The 12708-nt window shown below is 45.0% G+C and overlaps 1 protein-coding gene across 1 annotated transcript in view; it reads right to left on the bottom strand.

The window, feature by feature from the left end:
- The window catches only part of ccbe1 (collagen and calcium binding EGF domains 1), a 45752-nt gene that overhangs the window by 12684 nt on the left and 20360 nt on the right, over window positions 1-12708 (bottom strand). Inside the window, exons 3-4 of the mRNA XM_042060328.1 lie at window positions 1806-1858; window positions 582-716 (exon numbers count right to left, since the gene is read on the bottom strand). Of these exons, the coding sequence (XP_041916262.1) occupies window positions 582-716; window positions 1806-1858 (188 nt within the window). The remainder of the gene's footprint in view (window positions 1-581; window positions 717-1805; window positions 1859-12708) is intronic.

Genomic DNA, 12708 nt, shown 5'->3' with positions numbered 1-12708 from the left:
AGTCACACTCACTCACACACTTGCTGCGACCCGGAGTACTCCAGAGATGGCGGCGAGCCACAAACACACACGCAACGCAGGCGCTTATAAACTACATCTCGAGCTGGCATTAGCTCTCAGCATTTATTGTTGGAAGGAGGAAGACATTTTTGTACAGTTTTGCTGAAATGAAACAGTTCAAAATGAAAAGTCATGTGAAAAGAATTCTCAGCTCTAAAGTGTTGTTGGCCTGCGGTTCTGCAGTAATGGTGGGGTCAGGTGTGGTTCTGCAGTACTGGTGGGGTCAGTGGTGGTTCTGCAGTAATGGTGGGGGTCAGGTCAGGTGTGGTTCTGCAGTACTGGTGGGGGTCAGGTGTGGTTCTGCAGTAATGGTGGGGGTCAGGTCAGGTGTGGTTCTGCAGTAATGGTGGGGGTCAGGTCAGGTGTGGTTCTGCAGTAATGGTGGGGGTCAGGTCAGGTGTGGTTCTGCAGTAATGGTGGGGGTCAGGTCAGGTGTGGTTCTGCAGTAATGGTGGGGGTCAGGTCAGGTGTGGTTCTGCAGTAAGGTGTTGGGAGGGAGAGTGAAGAGCATGCGGCCTCACCAAGACAGTACGGCTTCTCCCGGTTCCGGTGACGCTCACGGTCATAGCGGTATCCTGGGTAACAGGTACACACCACACGGCCAAAGTGGTCCGTGCACTGCTGTTCACAAGGGGCGTCAGCACACACATCATAATCTGCACACACACACACACACACACACACACACACACACACACACACACACACACACAATCACACGAGGAAACATAGATTTACGTCAAAATACATTCCGTGAAATCATTTGCTTCCTTTATAAAAATAAATGGGAAACAATAATTTCACAAGGCTGAGAAAACAATCTGATAAAGCAGCCAGAGGTAGATTAAAAAATATTTTAAGATTTCAACATAGCGTGTGGTTACAGTAACTCAATTTCAATGGAACAGTATGTGTTTGAACTGAGTGACGGGATTCTCTTCTGGCTGTGATTTGTTTATTTTGGCTTCATACATGCAGTATATCACAACAATCTCAAAATATTCACAAGCGCTCCAAATACATTTACGTAAAGTGAGTAAAACAAAAAAAAAATAATGAACAAAAATAAAACATGCATGAAAGCGAGATTTTATGGCCAAGGGGTCGACTTTCACAGGGAAATGTATCATGCAGCCGGGCACATCCTTTCATATCCGTGCCTGGAGAAATCTAACCCTTCAAATTTAGTGACAGGGGGTGTGCATTTCTCATCAGGAGCAAAGTGCGGGTAAGGACAGCTCCAACATCAGGGAAGGAGGGAGCGTGTTAGAGCTTCAACCACCTAGTCCCCTCTGGGTACGCATTTACTGTAAAATATGAAATTATTTGACCATAAAACGAAGCCCCTTCTGACTAATGTGGCATACTCCAGCTTTAAACTGGGTTGTGGGATATTACTGAAGCATATCACAGCATTTCTGAAAACACAAGGTTTGACATTAATGAGTAAAAACGTTTAGTGGTTTTCCCATATACTCCAAAAGAGCAAACTAGCTGTTTTATTTATTTATTAATTTATATGGCCCTGATCCCACTATAAAAAAAAGCCACACTCATCAAATAATCATTAAGCTGGCTAGAACACTGGCAAGTTTTTGATAGGTATTTCCAGAGGTTAAAACAACAAGATTTCACAAAGCCCAGCCTCCTTCAGAACACCAATGGGACGTGGGAAAATGTTTCCAAAAATATCGAAGCAAGTTCAGCTGAAAGACATCCAAACTGGGTAAGAGAAGTTTCCATACCTTCAGGAATGCACTGTCCCAGCACAAACTTAAACCCTTCACAGCACTTCTTCCTGAAACAGCAGAAAAATAGACAACTATATTGAATCTACATAACAGAAACAAAACTACATTCGTGGCATAACAACAACACATACTGTAGAAACACAGGACTTCGATCATAAATAGAATTTCTTGACTTGTTTTATTTTGAGCTGTGCCTTGGGGCTTTCTCTCTCTCTCTGTAATGTGCTCCTTCTGCTGTTTTTGCAATTACCCCCGTATCAAAGCATAATGCAGACTTCATCTCCTGCTCTGGCCAAAGTGAAGGCCAGGCTTCAACATTCTCTGGCTCCCACTTGAGTGGTGCTCACCTCAGAGGTACCCCGTTAAATCACGGCCCTCAGTCGCTCCCCCATGAGCAGCCGTCACAGAGCAGACCCCCCCCCCCCCCCCCCCCCCCCCCCCCACTCCGCCACTTCGCCTGCTTACACCCCCCCTGAACTGGGGGAGAGCTGGGCTGGTGGGGGGTGGGGATGGGGGTGGAGTAGGGCCAGGGAAAGTGGTGACTCACCTCGGTACTATTCAAACCTCACTAGCAAATGTTTCATTTCACCCCGGTGTCTGTGAGAAGGTAGAAATGGCCAGCAGCAACAATACGCATGCTGAAAAAGTGCAAGAATGTTGTTTTGCACACAGCTCTCCATTTGCTCCAACTCCCTGCAGACCCGACCACTAGCAGCCCTGCCACTCCCACACTGAGACAGCCCCACAGCAGCCTCCAGCAGGAGGTGGAGGAGCAGCAGACACCAGAGGGACTGAAGCAGAGAGGAGGACGGAGATGGAGGCGGAGGAGGTGAAGACTGATCGGAGCGTGTGCATGCAAATCTGTGCACATATTAAACAGCTTGGAGAGACTGCAGGGTGGCGTTTTCTCATCACTCCCTCTGCTGCTAAGACACTCACCCTCTGCACTCGTGCCAACTAACGGCCATGACGCAGTGCAGGCCACAGAGCCCAAGGCAGTCTCCCACTTACACACGCACCCGCCTCCACGGGTCAGACTTACCTAGAACAGAGCGAGGGATGGAGAGAGAGGAAGAAAGAGAGAGAGAGAGAGAGAGAGAGAGAGAGAGAATAATAAAAGAATGACAAAGAGAGAGTAACATATCCCTCAGACACCCATTATCTTATCCATTTATCTTTCCATCTTGATTAGGTTAAACTCATGCATTTTGGTTGCTGAAAAACACAGAACTATAGGTCATAGTGTCATAGTCATGCTATCATAGTGGCACATGTGTGTGAGTCACTGGCAGAGACTGTACAAGTACGCACTTAGTCTCAGGATTCTGTCTCTCTGGGTGTGCCCCTAACAGTCCACAAACTCTCACCTGTGTTGGGCTGTTCATGAACATCATGCTCTGTGTTGCTTAGCCTAGGCTACGCCAAGGGAATCCATGGACCTGACTTGTTTGTTGTCTTTGTGCAAATGTGTTTGTATGGCCTCTTGTGCTAGAATTGTTCATTGTGTTTGTTTATGTCTAAACTTACTGTGCTCCATTTCTTGTGTGAGATAGCCTAACGTTATGTCATGTGTGTTTTATGTACAATTGCCTAGTAACGGGTACGCTGGCATCTTTCGCTGCTCCGTCTGTCATGCTGCTTGTGTGTGGAGCGCTTTGGGTTGCAATCTGTTCATATAAAATGTGCTATACAAATAAAACTGGACTTGACTTGATTCCATCTTCCTGATCTTCACTGCTTTGTTACAATTATTGCAAAACCATAATGGTGCAGCTCAATACAGCTAGAGTTGTACAACACATATTCAAATTCACATTAAAGTAAAATCTTTGTTTTGCTCACCAATCAACTAATCAGAATAGATTTACAGTGCATCCAACATGATCAGCCTCTACACTGGGCTGAATAACTGTATGCTGTTTAAATATAAAACAGCTTGAAATAATGCCTCATTATACTGTAGGTGGTCTGATCCATATGGGAAAAGGTTTATACCTTCTTTGAAGTAATCCCATAAGCCACCCAACTGGGTACCGCTGTGCGTTTACCTCTCGGGTCCCTAGATGGCGCTCTTTCAGCTCCACTCATTTCACCCACAGTGCAAACACATCTCTACTTTAAATAGTGTGACACATCCCTACTTTAAACCGTTTGATCTTATCAGTGGAATCACTGCCATATCAATGAAAGTTCAATATGAGGACTATGAGGAAAGACTTGGTAGTAGCGGTTTTACATATAAATCCAATTTAGTGTCACAGAATATTTTAAATACCTCCTTGAGAAATGAAAACAGAGGAAAAACCTGAGAAATTACACAGCTCAAGTTGTAATTTAACAACGGCGAGCCTGATGCAAAACAGATTGTGCAAACTCATCAAATCAAAGTCAGCTGTTCTTATTTTACCAGTCTCTCACGTCTTCCGATGGCTTTAACAATCTCAAACTGTTTCTGATCACAGAACAGTGTTAACAAGTGAAATCAAAACCCATTTCATGGAGAGGTAACTTTTCAAAAGCATCCAGCACTTGTCTTCTCTAAATGCTGCGTACATTTCTTCTCAACACCTCCAGGGGAGACCGGTGCTGCTATGAATTTCCCACATAATCACTGATACATGCTGAATATTTACTGCTGCAGACGGGTGGCTAATGGACCTCCCCAGAACACTGTGGTTTTCTCCCACCCGCAAATTTAAATCTGCGCTCCTCAGATAATTCATCTGCCTCCCCCAGCACCCCACAGCTCCAGTGCCTCCCCCTCTCCTCCCCTGTGGCCTGGGACGTGTGGGAGCGCTGGGGAGGCTGCAGCAGCGGATGGATCCCCCACAGAAACAGCACAGCACCCAACGAGCGCCCTAATTCATTACTGATGGGTGGAACTCTCACTGGTAAAAATAAGCCCAGAGTGGCGTATCAGCTCTCCAGGGGAGGAGATAGGAGGAAGAACCAGCAAGAAAGAGAGAGGGAGGGAGGGAGGGAGAGAGAGAGAGAGAGAGAGAAAGAGAGAGAGACTGACAAGGGGAGAGAAAGCTTTCCTCCAGTGGCTTACAAATCTACGGCCTACCACCTGGTGCTGAAGGGGTTGCATGCCTCATTATATGGATGTGTTCCCTCTCCCTCCCTCACCTTATCTATCATGCTGTCCTATTCTGTCCCTCTATTACACACACATTCACACTTTCCAAGGTTCCCTTGAAATATTTGAATCCGTACAGAGGCCCTCTGAGTGTCTCACAGCTGATTTACACAGTTTTCCCCTACATATCTTCTCCCAGGTGCAGCACAGAGAGCAGAGCACGCCATGAGCGAGTGTGCGTGTGTGCGCACACACACACACACACACACACACACACACACACACACACACACACACACAAACACACACACACACACACACCAACACACACACCACACCACAGCACGCACGCATGCACGCACGCACGCATGCACGCACGCACGCACGCACGCACGCACATCCTTATATCCACTTTAAATGCATGAAGGGCACATGTCAAATATAGACACAGCAAGCATATAAAAATGCAGTTCGGCATTCAGATATACTGAGGACATCCTGACATTGCATGAACACATATACACACACACACACACACACACACACACAGAGAGAGAGAGAGAGAGAATCATGAATAGATGCTTTCGCTGGGTCTAACTGAGCCAGCCTCCACATGACCCAATCTCTCAATAACATCCCTGTAGGAGCTCAGTGTGCTTATAGCTAAGAGTGATCTTGGGAAAATAACTAGCCAGTAAAATGTCGCCAAGAAAACAAATAAATCACAACAGACTGTGGAACTCCATGAAAGACTATCCTGCACTGCCCATGGATCTACCCCTCTCTGCTTCAGTTTCCTAGAAATATTTTTGGTTTATATTTGTTGACTCAGCGAATTGTTTATGTTATAGTTTTGGGGCCACTGGTGACTTTGATTCTTTCAAGGCCTAATCTTTTTGAATTGAGATGCAAATATTATCAGAGAATACTACGAAAGATTGCACGCTGCAGAAAAAAGGGCTCCCTGTAAACAAACAGAGCGGCTGGTGCTCCCCCTTATTGCGCTGACTGACCTCACAGCTGGACAGACCTTCAGCGCATGTGGCCATTCATTTCAGAACAGATCGGATTGTTCTAGAATACCACCAAAAGGGCGTCCAGATCTCCGATCGCCAACTTCACACTTTTTTGGTTTTCAGAAAGGATATCATCATTTCTCTCTCAAGTCTCCGCATAAGTCTCAATAACAACCCCTCAGGTTTTATGGTCAGCCTCTGCACACTTGATAGTAGCACAATCTAACAATAAAAGGAAATGATTTTCATTTTAATAGAATTTTAATTTCAAATTTATTTCGTACATCACAAGAGAGAACATTTTGAAATGATTCTATCTAAATGGAATAGAATTCTACTATTTTGCAAAATAAGAAAAACAAACACAACTTTGCACAGGGAAGCAGAATGTGAACTTATTGCATAATGTTGTTACTCATTTTTCAAGGATAAGGCCAGAGAGTGTTATGACGTATGTGTTCTGGCGTCTTTTACATAGAAAGTGAAGCTGTTGAAAATGTTTCCATATTAGCATGCCTTTTGTCAGGGAGCGCTTGGCTGGCCTCTCTGACATTTCACAGACAGTGGTTTCCTCTGCCCTGAAACACCTCCACTCTGTCCATCCTGGGACATCACACCACACTGCAGTCTAATGTCCCCCATGTCTTTTGCAGGCTCCCTTTTTACAAGAAATTCATTGATAGAGATTTAGCATGGATGGTGAGTGATATATGGAGCCAGCTGCTGTTCTGGATGAAAATGGATGACACTGAAGCAGGATGTGAGGTGAAATACAGGCCCTTTGTCAAAACATGTCCTTGTATTACCTGCCGTGTGGAACCATTGCCGTGAACAGCATTAATAAGAATGTGGGAAAATTCACCAAAGACTCAGGTCAGAGTCCAGTTGCATGAGTGTACACTCTGGCTAACGGACACTGGTCAGGAGAGCCTGAACACAGGAGATGAGGTGAGGTCACATGTAAGGGGGAGACATTGATGGAAGGCAGCAGGGAAGAAAATGGCACAACACAACAAGCCTGATCAGACCCGGCTGCCAAATGGGACAAGCCAGATGTTTACTCAAGAACATGTGTGTGTGTTTGTGAGAGTGTGTGAAAGAGAGAGGAGAAAGGGGGTTGGTTTTGGTCTCAGGGGACTTGACACTTGAAAGTTGACATGGATTATCCCTGGTCAAAGCACTTAAAAAGGAGAAATAGCCATTGTTGTTTTTTTTCTCAGCAGTGGACGACAGCCAGGGCGAGAGAAACAAACAGAGGTAGCAAGCTGCATACCTCTGATCAGTTTAGTGAGTTTAGAACATCAACTCACACTAATAAGATGTGTAGATAAGATGCTTCACTGCACAGGTGCAAGGGAATGTTCTGAATAGATTTCTGCCAATACAACTCCCCACTGACCTGAAGACTGCAGTGATTTCACTCAGTTATGAAGACCAGGGCAGTGAGGTCCAGACATACACAAACACATGATCTAATCATTACTTGTCACCTTTTGACATATTGACCAAATATGCCACCTAAACAAACCTTGTTTCCCCACAAACTGGAAATCAGGGGAGACAGTTGCTATATCCACCTCTAGTTTGACAGACACTGATGCCAGAGGGGAAAGCCCTTCAACAGGCTGCTGCAGGGTAGGAGGGAGACACGGCCTAAAGACAGTTGTGAAGGTGATGGGTGGCAGGCTGGCTGAGGACACTGCCAAATGACCAGTACCACTGTCCACAGTACAAGTGAAAACTAAACAAAGCATGCAAAGTCCAACTGCTGGAGTGACACACACACACACACACACACACACACACACACACACACACACACAAAAATATGTTAGCACATTTGGGTACTAAAACACTACAAACTACAAACCCACTCTCCAACATTGCTTTTTTCTGCAAAGCTGACATGCCAGTCACAGGCAATTTGCAGCGGTGATTCCACCTGTGCTTTCTTTAATTTGTAGTTTATTTAATTTCTCACGCTGATCCATATCAAGTTACAGGGGCCCCATGAAAATGTAGACACCCATTAGAGTGACCTCGGCTACTCCAGCTAAACTAGCACTCCTCTAATTACCCTATAAACATTCACAGGGCCTACACGGCATCAACACATCCAGCACAGCACAACCCACGTCTCCACACAGCCTAGCCATACACACACCACCCAAACATCACGCCAACCCACGTCTCCACACAGCCTAGCCATACAAACACCACGCCAACACCACCCCAACACGGTTCTCAACACAGCCTAGCCATACACACACCACGCCAACAGTTTTCAACACCCAGCTCAGCATCACGGTGTCATGATGCACCTGCCATGTCCAGTGTGTTCTTACAGCGAGTTAACAGGGAACACTGCCTGTGGAGGTACACATGTAAAGGTACACAAGCCATTACTGAAACAATGGTATGTTATCTACAATAGCTCCGTAATGTTCACATTCAGCCAGGTGTCCATAAGACCCCTCTTAACATGCAAGTAGGCTATTACATATTCATTCGATAATAAAGCTATTTTAACAAAAAAATGAACCAAGAAAAAAGGGATGATATGGTGATGCAATACCATGAGATAGCACAGCAATGTGCCCACATCACCCTAAAAGGCAGCGCTAGTCACATCTCCTCATACCTACCCAGAATGCACCTCTTCAGCAGGCTTCTCAACAGAGGGGGTCACTTGGGACAGAAGCAGCTGTGCTCCAAACATGTCCCAAAGCCTGGTCCCTCTGGGTAGGGGCTATTAACATGTGCTTAGTGACAGGGAAGCTCAATAACTATAATTTATCTGGGCTCGGAGCAGCAGGCACAGTGGCAGGTCTGAGGGGCAACAGATACATTAGACATTAGACACTTGGAAGGGTTTAAAACAACACTGATGTGTCTCTGAGGAGTCATTCCACCACTCAAGTCTTACTATATCATTAGCAGCAAAGGGCTTCTTGGACAGTGATCCACTGTTACAGTTCTCTTTCTCTCTCTCTCTCTGTCTCACACACACACATACACACACACACACACACACACACACACACAGTGTAGATGGATTTCACATCATACATCACAAAGGGGCAAATAAACATGCAGTGGGGCATTCAGGCGTATATATACTGAGGACATCCTGCCTCTATGTGAACGTGCACACAGACAGAAAGAGAGAGAGATAATACATGTTGTGCACTCAGTAACAGTGTCAATAGAAACATATGCTCCTAATTTTCGTCATGCATGACACCCCTCAGTCTCTATTCTCTCTATTTCCCTATGTTGTGGGAACTCTGTGTGCTGTTGGGCTCTTCAGATAAATCCCAGGTCACCTCTGCAGACCTACGCCAGCTCTGATTACTGCCCTGATTGTCTGGGTGGCTTTGCCTGTGAGCTGAGGTGGTCTGATTGCCTTTAAAGCGCCACCCCGTGCCTCCGTGCCCTAATGCCTCTGCACATCTTGATAATGCACATTAGATTGAGAATGCTGCCCACACACCACATTGCTTAAATACCTCCACGCTGGTTCCAGATGTTTCACCCCCCACCCCACCCCCGACAGACACACACACACACACACACACACACACACACACACACACACACATACACCATCTCTTACTCATACCCCCCACATCTCTTTTAAGGGGTTTCCAGTTCATGTTCCCGTGGTGACAAAAAGGCCTGCTTTCTGCATTGCAGGCCCAGTGCTGGTGGCTTGCCAGGCCAGAAGTCACTGATTTAATTAGAATGCTCCAGTGTGGCCCAAAGGTGCTTGTTTTTGGTGTAGACTCTGCTTTGGATCCCTGCCCACCGGCGAGTGCACATTTGCCAAAGTAAAGACTGAGCTGTCAGCACATCCGATGCCTAGGAAATGATGAACACTGGCACGTACAATTGGTGCCTGAAGAGTGACTTGAACACTGGAGTTGAGATGTAAGGCATGCCCCAATGAGATGTCTGTGGCAGCTCAGTACGGAGCAGTAATACTAATGAAGCAGACATCATGCTGCATTGCTCGGATTTCTAATTAGAAACACCAATTCTTGTGAATACAAATGAATAACCACATTCCCATCTGGTAGATGTGTCCTTTTTATGGTCAATTTTCATGATGATTCCAGTCTTGTGTCCTTTCAGGGAAGCCTTCTCTGGCCACTCTGCATGGAATATTTAAAGGGAAGTGCCCCCTTTCCAGTCCCCTGCTGCAACAGTTTTTTTTTTCAGTTGTCCTGAGTCAACTAAATCCAACAAAGTTGATCAACTGAGAAAAAATGCTCCTGAAAAAATGAGGCCTCCATTGTTTCCCAATCTGATGGCATGCACTGTTTACTGTAAACAAACGTCTGTCCAAAAGCAACAAATGGACCAGAAGTGTGTTTAAAAATGGAGAATCTGAAGCATGCCTTTGTCAGATGGGAAAAATAAAAAAAAGGAATCTCACTCTCTAGCATCCCCTCATTCTTTCAAAGTCACAAAAAGAGAGCATAGAGACAAACAAATGGAGTTCGGTTGGAGCTCGATGGCAGCATTTCCACAACTTCCTCTCCTCTTGCATAAGAAACAGTTTTTGTGAGTGTGTAACTCAGCAACAGTGAAGGACGTCACACAAATGAAAAAAAAAAAACCTTTACACATAATCTCTACACAAATTCCTGGAGGTAAGCACAATTTGGACTTCACTGCAAGGACCCAAGCCCTACCACCAGTACAGCAGTTAACATTTGCATGGGTCAGGACCGCGATGTGTTATGATAGAGCATGTTATGTTTGGATATCCTGTTCAAATAATTCAGCATATGTAATCTATTAGAGGTCTCCACAACTTGTATGTCAAAATGCACCATGCTTGTATAAACATAAGTAGTCATCATGACAGAAGTGAATAAAGACCTTGTCAAACGTGTCTTACTTATACAAGTGATACAGCAACCTAACTGTCTAGAAAGTTCACTACAGTATTCCAAAAAGGAGAGAGTTAGTCTCGGAAAATACTAGTGTTTTGTCTCCAAAACAGAAAGCCATGAGGGAATACGTTTACAGGAAGACATAAATTATGACCTGAAGTACCTCTGAAAAATGCTCAGATTCCTTTTTTACTCTCCTGCTGCTCTCTTGTTCTCTTTCTATCACTCTTTCTCTCTCTCCATTTTGGAAGTTGTATTTGGAGTGATCGTCTGCCTTGCTAAAAATATCGTTGTCACGACAGCTACATTGAAGGAGAGCAGACACCCTGTGGCACAGCATCTTTTTCTGGCATATTTACTTACAAATTATTTCAGCACGGAAACCGTTGTGTTTTTCCATGACATTCTTGTAGCCTCCTTCTTCTTTTATATTTACAAATACTTTTTCAGTTCATCTACCTTGGGGTCACTGGACACAAAGAATTGGGAGAGGATTATCTTGGGCAATTATAAAACAATTAGGCTTGATTATTTTAAGGCATGCAGAATAGAGAGAGCAGATTATCTTGAAATGGGATACACCTCAACAGGCCTCCTGTCATGGGGCTGCAATCCATTCTGGACCATGATTAGGTGCAACACTCTCTTGTGTTTTCAGAGGCCTGTACAGTCTAAAGGGATTCCTGAGGTTTGCACATGAATAATGGTAATCAGGAATCCAATCTATTCAGTGCAATTTACAGTGAGAAGACCAATACAATCCAAGTGGTCAATTTAGTATAAATGAAACCAGCGCAGTCATGGAGATGGAACAACACAGTGTTTTTACTGTCCACTCAGGAGAATACTGGCCGTGTGTGGAATGAGTTGAAGAATGATTCTGTGGCTGGTGTCATCACTCGGCTATAACAGTGCATTTTACACGTCTCCCGACATAGAACCACATATATGTGGTCTCCATAAAGAGATGCATTTTACAGACCTATCATTCTCTCTCAAGCATGCACACTTTATTAAAATATACTTTAATGTGCACATGAAGAGAGAGAGGATAAGACACCTCAGAAGTGCACACATGCACCAGGCAAAATATGCAGTGATAGAAAGAAAGCACCAGAATGAATGAACAAAGAGGGGCAGATGTGTGTGTGTGTGTGTGTGTGTGTGTGTGTGTTTGTGTGTGTGTGTGTTTATGTGTGTGTGTGTGTGTCTGTGTGTGTGTGTGTGTCTGTGTGTGTGTGTCTGTGTGTGTGTGTGTGTGTGTGTGTGTTTGTGTGCTTCCCTAGCCCAGCAGGACATCAGTGAAAAAGGCATGGTCTGAGTTTGTGTGGGCTCCCTGCCTGCGCTGGCCCTCTGTCTGTCTGTGTGACCAGTGCAGGAGGGCGATATCAAACTCTCCTCTACAAATACTGTAAGGCAGCTGCAGCAAAGCAGGCATGCACACACACACACACACACACACGCACACGCACACGCACACGCACACGCACACGCACACACACACACATACACATACACACTTGCACGCAGTGCAGATCATTGGCATTTGTCAAATGCTCACGGCAATGGCAGCACATGGCACTATGTACAAACATACATGTACTCATGCAACAACTGATTTTACTGCTTCAGACAGCTTAAGACCAAATAGACATATGCTCACTAAAACAATCACAGCAGGCCAGCAACTGGACAGCTTTACATCCCACAGATCCAACGATAGAGGGGGGGCATTAACTTCAACGAAATAAGGTCATACTTTATTAAGGCATAAATTTGTAGACTTGGAGCCTTCGCATACACGAGCCTTTAGATTCCACCAACAGTAATTCTTCATCCAAAGCTCATTTAGCAAGTGGAATCCCTACATGACAGAGTAGACAGTTCTCCTCTGTAAGTAG

Source organism: Alosa sapidissima, chromosome 13, assembly GCF_018492685.1.
Source record: "Alosa sapidissima isolate fAloSap1 chromosome 13, fAloSap1.pri, whole genome shotgun sequence".
NCBI lineage: Eukaryota > Metazoa > Chordata > Actinopteri > Clupeiformes > Clupeidae > Alosa > Alosa sapidissima.
This window is presented reverse-complemented; position numbering and strand designations above follow the sequence as displayed.